Source organism: Lissotriton vulgaris, chromosome 8 (genome assembly GCF_964263255.1).
Source record: "Lissotriton vulgaris chromosome 8, aLisVul1.2, whole genome shotgun sequence".
NCBI lineage: Eukaryota > Metazoa > Chordata > Amphibia > Caudata > Salamandridae > Lissotriton > Lissotriton vulgaris.
In genome coordinates, this window is record NC_141696.1 from 45,157,299 (window position 1) to 45,174,012 (window position 16,714).

A 16,714-nucleotide genomic window follows, 5' to 3' on the forward strand; every position below is an offset into this window, starting at 1 on the left:
GGCCAAGGTAAGTAGGAAACCACGCTGAGACAAGGGTACGACCAGCCTCCTGGTCATGCCAGGCTTGGGGTCTCTCGCCTCAGTGTACAGGAGTCCATCTTCCCAGTATACCTTGTGGGTACCTGTGGCGTTCCCAGCAGCCTCAGCAGCAGCCTGCTGTCTGAGGGGTTCAAGAGAAGGGCAGTCTAACTGGTCCTTCCCCAGGTCCTCCCTTGAGGGTCCCCCTGAGCCCAAGAATTCAACTTGATCAAGTTCGAACTCCCGCGGCTCAGTTTCCCTCAATTCCTGTAGGTCAGCCTCCTCTGAGACTTGATCCTCGACCTGGGGCAAGGGGGAAGGCGCAGCCTTAACCCTACTGCTCTTTTTCTTGGGAGGTGTCTGGTCCGTGGTTCCAGGATCCATCACCTGTTCAGTGGGGCATTTCCTGACCTGTGACCTAGTCACAGCGAACACATGTGCTGGCAAACCTAACATTTCCATGTGAGTCCGGTGCTCCACTTCTGACCATTGTGACGACTCCAAATCATTGCCCAACAAACAATCCACTGGGAGGTCTGGACTAACTACAACCTTCTTTTGGCCAGTTACCCCTCCCCAGGAGAAAGCTACAATTGCCATACTGTGATTGGTAGTGACATTGCTTGCATTGGTCACCAGGAATTCTGTACCTGGCATGATCTGTCCAGGGTCCACAAAGTTAGGCGTCACCATGGTGACGCTGGCACAAGTGTCCCTATAGGCCTGAGCCATCTTTCCATTTATGAAAGGCGTTTGTCGGTATTTGCCCAAAGTATTGGGGCTTACGTCAGGGGACACGTCCACGTCCCCTGTACTGACAAGGACAGCCTGAGTGAGTGTGCCAACTAAGTTGTCACGCCCCTCAGAACCCAGGGTTAACCCTACTAAACCCTTGGGAGGCGCACTACCACTGCTGACTGTACTAGGGGGCACAGGTGCCTTAGGGGCTGCAGTGGCAGGAGTCTGCCCTCCTCCTTTCTTGGTGCACTCACTAAACCAGTGAGATTTACTTTTACAGTACTGGCACCATCTTTTGGATTGGCCTTCTTTCTTCTTTTGGGGAGCCTGACCCCCACCCTCTTTGGGTTGTTGGGGACCTGTCGAAGACTTCTGGTCATTTTGTTCCCCCTTAGAATCTTTACCCTTCTGGTCTGCTTTCTTCTGACCACCTTGATTCTGGCCCTGGTTCTGTTTAACTCTCGTACGAACCCATTTGTCTGCCTTCTGTCCCAATTCTTGGGGAGAGGTCAGATCCGAGTCGACAAGATGCTGATGCAACAACTGGTTCTGACAATTGTTTAAAATTTGTTCTCTCATCATCAAATTGTACAATCCTTTGTAATCAGTAACCTTACTGCCCAGCAACCAGCCCTCAAAAGCCTTAGTGGCACAATCGACAAAATCAGACCAATCTTGAGACTGCGTTTTCTGGGTATCCCTGAACAGCACCCTGTACTGCCCAGTGGTTAGGCCGAACCCTTCAACGAGTGTATTCTTCAAGACTTGGTAATTGTTAGCGTCCTCTACCCTTGTGGTGAGGAGCTTGTCTCTTCCTTTACCTTCAAAGGAGAGCCACAAGATAGCTGCCCACTGACTCTGGGGAACACCTTGCACAGTGCAGGCCCTCTCCAAAGCAGTAATCCATTTGTGGATGTCGTCCCCTTGTTTAAAGGGGGGCACTATCTTCCCAAGGTGTTTCGTATCGAAACTCTTTTCCCTATTACTAGGTACATTGCTGCCACCAGTGGGGACTACCCCACTTAACTGTTGCTCTCTAGCAAAGGCAAGCTTCTCTTTGGCCAGGGCAAGTTCTTCCCTTTCGATCCGCAGATTAGCCGCCCTTTCCTTAGCTTCGTACACTCTCCTCTGAGGGGACGTCATCCCTCTTTGAGAAGAGTTGTGAGAGCCATTGGTTCGAAAGGATCTGTTAGAGCCTCTCGATAGAGACCTAACTCGTCCATTCCCAATGTTAAGCGCACCTGACAGTAGCGCCGGGGGTCCCCCAGTACCACTATCGTGTTTGCTTAAGTTGGACCGTGTTAGTCTGACGACTTCGACCTGTCCCTTATCTGCCTCATCCCCTGAGAGATCCTCATCCTCATCCTCCTCACCATCTTCGTTCTCAGTTGCGAGGTGAATGAGGTCAGGATCGTCCCGGGTTCCCTCGAGGGGAGGCATGTCTCCTTCTGGATTAGAAGGGCTAAGAAGCTTCTCAGCCTTTCTGGCATCATAAGTCTCTAGGAGACCAATCAGAAAGGAGGTGGTGGGGTTAGCCCCTTGCTTAATTTTCCTAGAGGTACATACTTGTCGTAACTCATGGAAGTTAAGCGCAGTATATCTTGACGGGATGACCTGTGGAGGGTCAACTGACACAAGGGGAGACTCAGAGTTTCCTCCTTTGTCCGACATACTGTTTCTAGTGTGGTGTAAGTGATGCACCTACCTACACTATGTGTTTACCTACTTTTTCCCTCGCTAAGAGTTGTAGCCAAGGTGTGCTAAGCCTTGAGGAGCTGCAACAGCTGGTTCTAAGCTTTAGTTATATGTACTAACAGTACTTGTGCGATCTTTCAACAAGATATTCTTAGGATACGTGTGGTAAAACAACAGCAAGCTCAAATCCCAACCGCTGCTCACCAATGTGAGAAGTTGGCCCGATATGCAGCGTTCGCTATTCTAGCGACCGCTATGTATCGTTCCAACGACCCTTATGGTGTTTTGGTTGTAAGTCAACCTATAGACCAGCTATCCTAGTAGCGTGGATACGAGCAGTCTAAGGCTAAAGACTCGAGAGGGCGTGTTAAGCCAGCTGTTTACCACACATGTACCCCTTGAACACCCAGTGAAAGGACACCACACAAGTGTTATGAAAATAAACAGGATATTTATTAAGAATCACAACAGCCCTGTACTCTTTATGAGGACAGGGTACTAAGCACAAACCAAATCTCTTTAGCAAATACTTCAAGTGCACAATTAAAACAAGTGTCCGGGGACACGGAAAGGTTAAGGTCTCGGGCGGACCCGATAAGGCAAGTCGGAAGCGAGGGACTCGGGACCCTAGAGTAAGGAGGCTATGCAGGCACCGAAATGCCGAGTTACCTAGCCACGAGGGCTGCGGCTGCACAAGTCTTACAGGCGTCGGGGTCTTCGCTGACGAGCCAGGAGCCGGAAGAAAAGGAGTTGCTGGCCGGCGACCAGTGCGGAATAGTTCGTAGGGATCCAAGCCTGGATCGGAGATGGAAGAAACCTGAAAGCAGAGGGGACCAAGTTCGTACTACTAGCCAGTAGTCAGAGGGTACCAGGAAGGCACCGGTTGGCCGTCACCTCGACCAGGTGAGTGGGCGACGCTAGGCTCTGCAGTCTCACGGACCAGGAGGCGTTGTCGGCGACCACGGTGGAGGTGCGAGCTGTCCCACGAAGGATGATGCTGTCGGCGTCGCTGGGCCCAGGATGGGGCAACAAGCCTGGGCAGGTCTCAGGACCACGTGGTGGGCCTAAGATGGCGTCTTGAGTGGACCAGGAGGGTCCGGGGTGCTTCTCGCAAAGATGGAAGCAAGGGCCAGTCTGGAGCAACCAGACCAGCAGTGAGGATTCTCGGATGTCGTCAAAGAAGGGCACAAGCCAGCGGCTAGTGACCAGACAACGTGCTGAGCAGCGAGCAGAAGGGCCCCACGCAGATCGTGGAGATGCTGGGAGACTGCACTTCGGTGCTGGAGCGACTCAGGGTCGGGGCTTCTCAGACCCCAGAGCACTCACCAGAGAGTTATCTCGATGGTCGTGCTGGTTAAGAGCGTGCAGGTTCTGATGATGGCCGGTCCCTCGAGGTCTCGTCGCACCCACAGATCACAGCTGAGCTGATGACGTGGGTAGAGGTCAGAGGTGCCAGGGAAGCCGGTTCTCGTCGAGCTGGGCCGTCGGATTCCTTGAGGAAGGACTTACAGCAAACCGCAGAGTTCTTAGTTGGTGCCCGCTGATGCAGGGTGACTACTCCTTAGCCACAAGGGAGAAATCTTGAGAAGAGTCTTGAAGTCCTTTCGTAGAAAGTATTCTTGATTCAAAGATGATCTAATTTGGAAGGGTCCCCGCTCCGGCCTTTATTCTAAAGAAAGGGGTGGGAACATGACTAGGTCCTGCCCTAAGGGTGGGACCAGGAAGGGGGGTAGTTACACCCCTCTCCCCTGCCGGACTTTCCCCAGGCCAGGGCTGTCGCCCCTGGAACTGGTTCTACCCGGCAGATGCGTAGTGAGCACCGGGGTGCCACTCCGCAGTCACCTTCTCGCAAAAGCCCTACCTACCCAGAATACACAAACCCTGTCTGGGGCGGTGCGAACACCGCCCTCGACAGGAAACCCTTTGTCCAAGCGCTCCTCGCTGGAAGGACTCCCAGCAGCAGGAGGTCAGACTCGTGTCTGTGGTGGCAGCGTCCATTTTGTGGAGCTGAGGCTTTCGTTAACTTTAACCGGGGTTCACAGTTACGTGCATGTCGTGTCCCTCTAGAAGGGTGGAATGCTAACCTCGTCGCCAGGGTTGGTGAGAGGGCAGCATCCCGATTCGTATGACACCTTACTCGACATGTCTTGATAACGCGACACCGAAGTTACCGATGTGGCACGCGTTATCATGGAACAGCCATTGGGTCCTTTGTCCGCAAGCTGCAACCGGGCTCGGCTCGGGCCAGAGCACAGTTCACACGAGCCCACGCACTCTGCCTTCAGGATTGTCAAGGCCTGCCATAGGAGTGACTGATAGGAACTCGGGTGTCCATTGTGGTTAGATATAGGACTATTATATCTAAAGCAAAGGGTGATTACACGACTTCGCCCCAGCTGTCATGCAGCCAGTTGTGTCAAATTTAGGAGGCCAGCCAGGGGTGGCATAATACATGCTGCAGCCCCTGGCGGCCCTGGGTACACCCATGCCCCGAGTTACAGGGTCTGATAAGGTGGCCCAGTACCGATTGGTAAATGCACCTAGGGTACATATCGTAATTTAGAAAGAGAACAGCCAGGCTGTGGGTCTGATTGGCAGGCCCACAGCCAGAGAAAGTCGTAAACCAGTGAAACAAAAGCAAAAAATCTGGGTGATCATAGGATTGCAGACCCTACTCTCCTACAATGATGATGACGATTCAAGCACACAATGACCATTCATCCAGTCACTTCACATTCAAGGGTATTCCTTCAGTACCTGCTGGTCTATGGCTTCTAAGAGCACAGAGGATGCCCTTGTAATTTGACCCCATCACCATCACTCACCTTTGATGTCATGCTGAATCCGGGAACTTGGTGAGTGAGGTCCCCATAGGCATTGGTTGGCATCTCTATGATGTGCTTCTCCCGGATCCATGTAGGTTCAGTGTGGCCGCTGTCCTCATACTTGTGCTGGCTCTTGTTATTTCCACAGCAGCACACCTCCTCACTGAGGGAAACAAACAGAGGAGGAATTGTGTGTGTGTGGGGGGGGGAAGGGGGTGTACAGGACAGTGAGAGGTGGACTTGAGCAGCCAGGTGCAGACTTTCAGAGAAACACCACAGGTCCATAGACACAAAAAACAGCATTTGATTAACAGAGAATTGTTTTCTGACAACCTAGACATTTTAGTCGATGTCAGTGGATACTACAGGAGCAAAGGTACAAAATGGAACAAGCATTTGCAATGCAATCGGTCTCGCCTTTGGGACCCTATATATATTTAGCGATGCAGCAACATTAGCCTGTGTGTTGAAACATCTACTGTTCTTTAACATGGAGAGGAAGTAAGCAGTAAACTGAGTAACACACTAGGTATGGGAACACATGGAGAGAAATATTATCTTTCAGCAGCAAAAGGTATAGTCCAAAGCTCTGCTTTTAATATAAAAGAAAACAAGTTACTTACCTGTAACTTTGGTTCCACAGTATTGGTACTTTCATATATTCCCATGCTTTGTATCATTCCCCGTCATCGGAATGGGAGCCTCGGTAACATAAAAATATCATAGCAGTAGGTACAAAAGAGAAAGAAAGGCCTAGGCCTCATCTCATTTTGTAGCCTATCCGCCTCTTTTTGTAAAAGAGACAAAACAATTGTAACAACCAATCAGAATAGCCTCACCCCATAGAACCTTCCTTGGAGAGTCTCAGAGCCTCCAGATTTTCGTAGCCGTTGTGTAAAAGTGATTACATTTGCTGAAGGCTGAGCTTTCCCAGGGGAGGTGGGTGGGTGCATGGGAATCTATGAAAGTACCAATACTGGGGAACTAAAGTTACAGGTAACTAACTTGTTTTCTTGCCCCAGTATTGGACTTTCATAGATTCCCATGCTTTGTATCAGAGTAGCTAGCAGTAAGCCACAAATGCACATTTTGTTACATGCATATCAGCATAACACAGTATAAGCATTATCATCAAATACAAAATGTGCAATAAAGGAAGGAGGGATAGAAGGGAAAGTTCACCGCTCACTGGAAAAAATTCCTCAGGACTGCTTGTCCGACTGCTGCGTCACTTCTTGTGGAAGAATCCAAACAGTAGTGTCTTGTGAATGAATGGGCACTGCTCCAAGTAGCTGCCCTACAAATGTCCTTGATAGGGACATCAGAGAACAAAGCTGTAGACGTTGACGCTGATCTCATAGAATGAGCCTTGATCTGTTCTTTCAGTGGCTTCCCTGACGCCTGATGACAGAACTGAATTGTGCTGGCAATCCATCAGGATATTCCCTGCTTTGATAGGGGTAAACCTTTTCTTTGAGCGCCAAAAGCGACAAAAAGTTGCAATGCCTTCCTGAATGCCTTTGTACGTTGAAGATAGAACTTTTAGCATCTTTGGACATCCAAAGTGTGGAGAGATCTCTCCGCCAGAGATGAAGGTCAAGGAAAGTAAGACTTCAGCACTATAGGTTCGTTTAGGTGAAAATCCGAAGGGACTTTTGGGATAAATTTTAGATTTGTCCTTAAAATCAAAGACTCCTTTTTGAACTGTAAGAAAGGTTCAACAAACGTGAGAGCTTGAAGCTCTCCAACCCTCCTAGCTGTTGTTATCGCTAGAAGAAAAGCAACTTTCCATGACACAAACTTCATGTCAGCTTTATGGATTGGTTCAAAAGGAGCCCTCATGAAATGGGCAAGGACCAGGTTGAGCTGCCAAATCGGAGGTGGAGGTCTCACCGGAGGGAAAGCTCTGAATAGACCCTTCAGGAACTGTTTGATCACCCTCGCGGACCAAAGAGAAGGACCAGAGGCTGTTCGCCTGAACCTAGAGATCGCTGCCAGATGCACCTTAATGGAGGAGTGTTGAAGACCTGATTTTGCCAAAGACAATATGTACGGTAAGATCTTATGAGGAGCCAAAGTAAAAGGATGAAGGTTTTCCTTTTGGCACCATGCTCAAAAACGCTTCCATTTTGCTCGATAAGTCCTGTTTGTACTAGGAGCCCGAGCTTGAGCTAAAATGTCCTTGCAATCTTTAGGAATATCTAACGCATTGAACTCCCGGTGTTCAGGAGCCAAGCTGTCAATTGCAAAGAGCTCAGGTACGGATGCATCACTCAGCCCTTGGACATCGTCAGCAGGGTAGGAATGGGGCGTAGGAGAACCCGTTGACCCCGAGACAGAAGGAGGAGCTCTGTGTACCAAAACTGGCGGGCCAAGCCGGGGCTATTAAAATCATGGTGCAAGGTTCCGTCTTGACTTTCCTCAGTAACCTTGGTATCAAAGGAATCGGTGGAAAGGTGTAAAGAAATGCGCCTGACCAGGCTATCGAAAGGGCATTCCCCAATGACCCTCGATGGAGATACCTGCTTGCGTAGAGTTGGCATTTCTTGTTCTCTGGGATCGCGAACAGGTCTATAAGAGGAGTGCCCCAACGAGAGAATATCCTTTCGAGAGTCCTCTGATCCAATTCCCATTCGTTGGAGACTGACCTTAGGCAGCTCAATGAATCCGCCTCCACATTGAAGGGAACCTGGAAGATGTTCTGCAGAGAGACATATCTGGTGATAAATAGCCCATTCCCATATCTCTTGAGCTTCCCTTGGAGGAAGCTTGGATTTTGTTCCGCCCTGCTTGTTCACATAATGCATGGCTGTTGTGTTGTCTGTACGCACTAGAACCGTAGAACTCCAAATCTTTGGAAGGAAAGCCTGTAGAGCCAGACGAATTGCTCGAAGTTCCAGTAAATTGATGTGAAAGCTGTGAAGCTCTGGAGACCAGTGATTGCTCACTTGAAGATCCTGTAATGTCGCTCCCCAGCCTTCCACAGAGGCGTCTGTGGTTAGAACTAACGGAGAGGGAGGAACCGTGAAGGAGAGACCTTCCTCGATATTATTTGCTATAGTCCACCACCTGACTGCTTTCTTCATGATAGGAGTTATCTTTATCTTGTCCTCGAAGGATCCCTCTGCTTGACGCCATTGCATGTCCAGTTGTTTCTGCAGGGGACGCATGTAAAGCCTGCAGTGCGGAATCAATGCAATGCAAGATGACATCGACCCTAGAAGGGACTTGTACTGACGGACTGAAAGAATTTGTTTCCTTTGAAATCGGTTGGCAGCAAGAATCAGTTTGTTTTTCCTCTCCTCTGAAGGAAAAACTCTGCAATGAGCAGTATCCAGAATGGCACCCAGAAATCTTGCTGACCTGGACGGAAGAAGAACCGACATGCTTCTGTTTAGACCCAGACCAAGATGACTGAATAGTTGAATACAATCCTCAACTGCTTTTGAAGCTTCCCGAGTAGGAGCTTTTATTAGCCAGTCATCCAGGTAGGGAAACACCTGCAAAGCTGCCACTGGTGCCAATACCTTTGTAAATATCCGTGGGCTGATCCTAGTCCGAAAGGTAGGACTTTTAACTGAAAGTAGCTCTTGGCTACTGTAAAGCGAAGATGCCTCCTGTGGGCCGGATGAATGGGAACATGAAAATATGAGTCCTCTAGATCTAGAGTTGCCATATAATTGCCAGGATTTAGGAGACGCAATATATCCTGGAGAGAAACCATTCGAAAAGAGAGTTTTATGAGAGAGGTGTTGAGCTCCCTCAGGTCTAGAATTGGGCGCCACTTTTCTTCCGTCTTGCGAACCAGGACAAACCTGGAATTGAATCATTTCCCTCAATGGAAATGAGGAACCGATTCTATTGCCCCTTTAATGAGAAGCTGTTGAACTTTGAGACGTAGTAGATTTAGATATTTCGATTCCGTGGCGTGAAGAGCTCTGGATGGTGGAAATTCTTGAAACTCTAGTGTGTGGACGAATTGTACGATGTTGTGCACCCACCGATCCAATATAATAATTTTCCAGTTGTGAAGGTATTGTGATATCCTGTCCCCCACTGATGTTACTAGAGGGGAGGAACAGTAGACAGAGCCATGAGGCCGCTATTGACGTTTAGGGGTATCTCTCCCCCGACGTCCCTGTTGTCCTCTCGGTGGTTGACGAGAGAAAGACGCGGATTGACCTTGGCACTGTGAGTATTGAGGTTTGTATGACTGAGAGGACTGTGAGTAAGAAGGGTAGCGCTGTTGGTTGCCCCCTCTGTACGATGAAAATCCTCTCCCTCTCGCACCTCTGAAAGGAACTTTGCGGTAATGCAGTGTCCCCGAGGACCTTGCCGTGTCCGTGTCCTTCGTGATGTCTTGAAGGGCATCATCTATATGCTTTCCAAAAAGCATTTCTCCGTCATAAGGTAAGTCCAAGATCTTATATTGAACTTCCTGGCGAAACCAGGTTGCCCGCAGCCAGCCCTGATGCCTTAAAACTGCTGAACCTGCTAGAGCTCTGAAAGTGGTAGTTGCTATGTCCATAGCACAATCTATCACCTCTGAAGATGAACGCTCCCCCTCCACCAGTATCTTTCTGGCCTCATCTTTCGCACTATCCGGAAGTTGGTCAACAAACGGGGATAAATCGCACCACATCTGGCGATCATATCTACCCAAGATAGCAAGAGCATCAGCAGCTCTAACCAGCAGGCTAGCCATAGAAGAGAACCTTTTACCCACATTGTCCAGACGTCTCCCATCCTTGTCTGGCAGTATCGTAAGGGGCGCCGATGGATTCTTGGACTTACTTTGCGCTGCCTGGGAAATAACTGAGTCCGGCTTCGGTTGACCAGTCAGGCAAGCAGGAATTCTTTCTGGAGCTTTATACTTCTTCTCTAGCCGGGGAAGAACCGGGATGACTGTAGCAGGATTCTGCATCACCTTAGTACATTCCGACCACACATGTTCAATTATCGGTATTGAACTGATGGATTTTCTATCAGGCTCTTTGAAGTCATAAAGAAAACAGTCTGATTGCACTGACGTAATCGGAAGGCCAAATCTCTTGGACGCCCTCTTCATAAAATTATGGAAATCTCCAATGTCTGCTGGAGGGGAGGTAGCAGTATCCTGTAGTGGTAAAGCTGGATCTTGAACAACATCATCGTCCCAACCTCTATCTGGGTCATGAGGTGGATCTACCTGAAGATCTTCATCAGATGAGACATTATCATCCTGAATAGTCACAACCTCCTGATGGCTTTCTCTAGGTTCTGGTTCCGAAACTCAAGAAACCAGAGGCGTCACTGCAACTGCCGGAGCAGATGGAGAAGGAGGATTGTGACAGAAACCTTTTCCTGTAGTCTTGTAGCATCATCTGTAAGTCAGTTATAAGAGAGGACTGCATTGCCACCATATCCTGACACGATTTTTGTGGAGGCCTCTCTTGTTGAACAAAATGGCGTTCTTCTGTATAGTATTCCTCAGAATCCGAATCGTGATATTTTACTTGGAGTTCGGATGGACTATAAGCATCCCCATAAGGACCATCTTCATCATCATCAGACTCCTCCTCAAGAAGCAAAGTTGGAGGTAAGGGTGCTACACGGCAAGGAGATGTCATCTCTGGAGTGATTTGCTGCCTCTTTATAGAGATGTGGACCCTTGGAATAGTCGACGACTTCGTCGACGGACTCGTCGTCGACGGGAAATGCGGGCGAAATCATCGTCGACGGGACCGTCGACGGAGAGATGGACCTCGTTGACGGAGGATTGGTAGTCGACGGTGTCGTTGACGAGCTCGTCGTCAGAATCATCATAGCTGTCGTCGACTACGTCATCGTCGTCGACGTTGTTGTCGTCGTCGCTGGGGTCGATGCTATCTTCGTCGTCATTATTGTCGACGTCGAAGATGTAAACACCATCGTGGATGAGCAGGAAACAGGTACCTTAAACGTCGACGAAGATATCTATGCAGCCGCCGTCGACGAAGCTGCCGTCGACGGATCCGTCGGCGGAGCTGTACCTGAACCCAAGTCCTTTTTGGAAGTTGTCGTCGACGTACCAGATGATTTAGTCGTCGACAGACGTGGTTTCTTGTCCGATCTTCCTTCCCGAGGGATAGCAGAAGGTTTCTTGAATCCCTTCTCCTTTTCAGATGGCGGAGAAGCAACAGAAAGGCTTTTCTGTACCTTCTTAGATGACTGTGTCGCCTCAGTCTGTCCCAGCCTCTCCTTTACACCTCGGTGAGGAGATTGTTTGGGACTGGGCCTTTCAGACCTATCAGAAGTCTTTTGTAAGGCTTTAACAGGGGGCTCAGTAGAAGTTGAAGGGGAGGACCTACCCCTTTTCTTGGATCTTCTGGAGGACGCAGCTGAGGAAGAATCCTCACTGTCAAATGACTAAACCTCCTTGCGTGACTTCATTTTCTGCAACTAAGTCAACAAGCGGCTTTCCCTGTCTCTCAAGGTCTTCGTAGAGAATGTTCTGCAGATCTTACAATCTGTGGCCTTGTGATCTGGGTACAAGAAGTAGATACAGTCTTTATGCTTGTCTTCAACAAACAGCCTCTTCTTTGAACAGATAGCACAAGCTCTAAATAACGCCTTCTTCTCCTTGTCAGACATAGTAAAGTTGAAGAAATGGAAAAACTTCCCAACTGAAGAGAAAATCTGAGCAGAGCTCAGTGGAGACTCCCTAAGCACAACGTGCGGTAGAAAATCTAAGGCTCTAAGGCTCTCTCAGGAAGGTTCTATGGGGTGAGGCTACTCTGATTGGTTGTTACAATTTTTTGGTCTCTTTTACAAAAAGAGGCGGATAGGCTACAAAAAAAGATGAGGCCTAGGCCTTTCTTTCTCTTTTGTACCTACTGCTATGTTATTTTAATGTTACCGAGGCTCCCATTCCGACGACGGGGAATGATACAAAGCATGGGAATCTATGAAAGTCCAATACTGGAGCGAACAGGGCTTTCGGTGGTTATATCACTGAAAATACATGATATGAAAAAAATATTATTGTCTGTGGGTGCTCGTGGAAGACAATTTCTGTGGCCTGGAATCTAGAGAATGCTAAAGTGATTCTGGTATTTGACTGACCTCTGCTGGTCGTTTTCTATCAAGAAAGTTAAATACAGGCAGATGCCAGAAAAATTAAACAGCATTGGCATAGCCAATAGATCTCGCATTTGGGACCTTATAACTGTTTAACCATACAACAGTTAATGTTGTTGCATCGAGGATATTGTGCTGCATAAATAAATACTTATAAGGTCCCAAAGACGAGACCTATTGGCTATGCCAATGCTCACACGGTACGTGTGCGTAGTTTGCGCAGCTGAAAAAAATACAACTAGGTTGGCAGGGATAGTGGCAATCACTTGACCGTATTTACATATAGAAACTTGAAGTGTCCAATGGAGAGTCTTGAAAAGCATTGCAATTGTGATTCACAAGATTTAAGTAAATGATTTTTCGTCCATTTTTTCCTAATCTCAAACGACCCTCGGTCACAGGTGGAGAAACTTTGTCTACCCTCTTGCCCCAAGTGCATCAAGTAAGGTTTATTCAAATGAGCCGATGTTGGGAACAGTTTTGAAAACGTCATATAATTTCTCCTAGGGCTCTCTATTGGCATCTTGAGCATAAGTAATAATGTTCGTGGGCAGGTTCAGCATTCAACACAAAATAAAATGTCTCGTATTTCCATGTTAATTTTGCGCGTAAGCACATGAATCTGCCAGCAAACACACATAAATAAACTTTTGTACACAGCAGAGCTGAACAATTTAAAATTGTGTACTTTGCTCCAACTTACTACTCTTTCTGGAAAGGGGCCTTTCTTGCAATTCAAGGGTTCCTGAAAAAGCATCTGTCACTCAAGAGTCCAAATTCCAAATCGGTCCATCTGTTGCTCTAACCATGATAACCAAAGCGCCCGAAGCCCTAACTGGGTGCGTGAAGCACAAAGTATGTATTCGTTTAGACACTGCTTTGTTCACTCATTCATGCACTTATTTATTTTTCGGTGTTCGTTAGTTGAGTCACTCATGCATCCAGACTGTAGCGGGGTTATGTTTAACATGTGATCACACACCCAGCGAGGTATCAAACCTTGAGCCTGTGCACAGTGCTGGACTCCCCCTCCTCAGTAAAGAAAGGGCTAATGGTACCCCACTGAACCCACCACAATTCCAGAGGTGACAAAGACATGCATCGAGCTAGACAGCTGGCAGTACATATTTTTTCATCTGTATTGTATTTTTCACGAAAAAATGTAAAACAAAATCAGAACACGTGAGTGCCTTTTTATCAACTATTAACTGCGCTCCTTTCCGGAGTTTTCAAGCCTACACGGTGAGGGGGTCCCCGAAAAACTTAGCCCTATGTGAGTGTCTACTTTGTTTCCAAGAAGCAATCTACAGCACACCGTTAGACCTGGCATCATTGGCGTGAGTCTTTCTTCCATTTTTACTGATTGCCTTCTTTGTTTTTTATATGTTTTGTTGATTAGCTGCTTTGGGCACTGTTCCACTGCTATTCAGTGCCACAGTGCAAGTGCTCCCAACGTTAAGTTATTGTACTGATTAGTGACTCCATGATTTGGTTATTTGATTTACTTGTCAGACCTTAGTACAGTGCACCATGTGTGCCCAGGGCTTGTAAGTCAAATGCACTGCTGGTGGGCTTGCAGCACTGGCTTTGCCACTACAGAAGCAGCCTGTAAAGTGTGTCTCAGGCCTGCCATTGCAAGGCCTGCGTGCAGTCTGTGACTGCCATGTCGACCTGGCAAGTGCACCCACTTGCCAGTCCCTAAACCTTCCCTTTTCTTCATATCAGACACCCCTATTGTAGACCCAAGGGCAGGGTGCATTGTAAGGATAAGGTAGGACATGCCCTGGTGTGTGTGTGGCATGTCCTAATAGTGAATTACAGCCATTTTAGTTTTTTCACTATTGCAAGGCTACCTGTTCTACATAGGCCAGAATGGGCAGTTAGATTATTACATTTTATAATCCTAACTGACTCAGGGAACATGGTGGAAATTCGAATTTAGTTTGCCTGAACTCAGAATGATAAAATACATCTTTTAGTAAAGTTGATTTCAACATTCTGTGTTTGAAAATACCAGTTTTAGAAAGTAGGTATGTTCTTGCCTAACTATCTAAGCCTGCCTCTGCTAGGTTGTGTATTCCTTGTCTGGAGTGACAGGGGCTTGGGGATTCCAGGAGAGAGGGTGAGTCAGCCCAGTGCTAAATAGAGAGATCTGCATGCAGATGGGAGGAGGAGTTGCACCTGGGGCCTGAATAGGGCTGTGCCTTCCCACCACAATGCTAGCTCCACCTCCTGTGGTGTGTCTGATGTCCCTGGCCTGCACTGTCAAAGGAAGAGAAGGAGTCCTGTAAACAAAGTGCTCCAGGACTGACCAGAACTGGTTTGGACTAGGCAGAGGCCTCTCTGCCTTCAGAGAACAAAGAGAAAAGTAGTATAAATATTGGGACCCACACCCAAGAACTTTAGATCACTTCTGTGAACAAAACAAATCTTTTGCCAAGGAGAAGAACCAAGGAAGCTGTAGGAGTTTGGACTACCTCTCTGCTAGTGTGCTGTTTGCTGGGTTGGCCTGCAGTGGTTTCTTTATTGCCAAGGAAAGAGAAGAAACTTTAACATAACTTTCATCATCTTGCAGAATATTACTCCAAGGGCTTGAACTCCTGCTGAAGTCTCAGGGACAAAAGATTTCACCTCCAGCTCCCCTCAGAGTTTCTTTGCTGGGAATTCTGTATACAAAAGCCTGCGTGTCACTGGGAGCTGGAAGTGTGATGCATCAAGAAAAGCGCGTCGCAGTCGCAGCTGTTGCCATCGCATCACCAGAGAAGCGTGTTTCTGCCTTAGAGGTTGCCGCTGCATCACCAGAGAAGCGTGCCTTCGTCAAAGCTGTTACCCGACGCATCAACGGAGAAGCGCAGTGCCGCCGCAAGGTCGCCGTCGCATCGCCGGAGAAGCGTGTTGCAGGGCCTGTCACGGCTCCAATGTTACAGAGTTCGCCGCGCGGTTGCTGGGCGTGCATGCATCGTCTTCACGTCATCGCATCAAGGGCTCCTTATCACATCGCACCCAGATTGTCGCATTGCATCGAGATGCTATCTTGCGCATTGCAATCCGGCAGCAAGACGAGAATCTACGCATCATCCCTGCTCCAGTAAGGATCAAGACGCATCCCCTACTCTATGCAAGCATTGAGGTGCAACGCATCATCTCCCCCGAAGCACGGAACCAACGCATCTCCCACTCTGCGAGCCTTTCGTTTGTTTTCCATTACTCATTCAGGAACTTTTGTGAGAACTGTGTCGCATTTATCGCCAACTTGAACAAAGCAACTTCTACCATATTTAAGTCTATTTTAAGTACAGTATTGTGGATTTTTGTCATTTGTGGTCTTGTGTTAAGTCTATATAAAGAAGACTTAATTTTATACTGTTTAACTGTGTATATTCACAAATGCTTATCACACTGCCTCTGAGACAAGCCTGTCTGCTCGTGCCAAGCTACCAAGGGGGTGAGCAGGGGTTATCCAGTAGTGTAACCCCCTTATCCTGACTTGGAAGCAAGGATCCCTATTTGGTCAAATGTGTATACCATTGCCAACTAGAGACCCCCAGTTCTAACAGACACACATACTCTGATTTAAACTAAAAGAACAGGCGCTCTCACTGAAAATAAAATAAATTAAAAAAAACAAGGTTGACGAAGAGAGGAGGAGGCAGCAGGGGAGGGGAGAGAGGAGGAGGCCTGCGCCTTTTTCCCTTGTGGGAGCGAGCAGGAACCATCTGTTAATTACAAACAGATGGTTTCAAAGCTCGCTCCCACAAGGGAATCGCCAAATGTGCACGCGTTGCCATTCCAAGCAATGCACGTTTTTGCCTGAAAAACTGAATCAATTTCTAAAGGTCTCATCCTAGCAGCGCATGTGCGCTGAGTAGGCGAGACCTAAAAAAAGAAAGTCCCTCAGCAGAAACAAATTATGGTATTTTACTGACCTCTACTGGTTGTTTCTCTACGAAGATGGTTAAATAGAGGAAGTTGAACAGATTTAAAAATTCCCCAAGCGGAAGCAGACAAGTCCTAGGGCTGATCTCCAGAGCCCACAAAGTGCATACATATCTACAAGAGGTCTCGAATGCTCGACCTAAAAACGAAAAGCTGAAAGGAGTAGGTATGTCAGTGCATACCCACTGTGTGTGATTTACAGTGTGAATATTTAAAGTAATTGATAAGAATTATTGTAATTGCTACAAGCAACTTCCTGTCACTTACAAACTTTTAAACATACATACAATCTATGTTTAAAGATAAATACATTTCAGCATGCAAAACAAAACTGCCATATTAGTGTAAAAAGCCCCACACATCACAAGGTGCATAAACAGATCGGAAATCTATATAAATCCATC

At 47.7% G+C, this 16,714-nt stretch overlaps 1 protein-coding gene across 1 annotated transcript in view; it reads right to left on the reverse strand.

The window, feature by feature from the left end:
- LOC147693350 (transient receptor potential cation channel subfamily M member 2-like) overlaps positions 1-16,714 on the reverse strand; it is a 1,918,272-nt gene that overhangs the window by 1,669,549 nt on the left and 232,009 nt on the right. Inside the window, exon 8 of the mRNA XM_086933680.1 lies at positions 5,277-5,439. Within this exon, the coding sequence (XP_086789806.1) occupies positions 5,277-5,439 (163 nt within the window). The remainder of the gene's footprint in view (positions 1-5,276; positions 5,440-16,714) is intronic.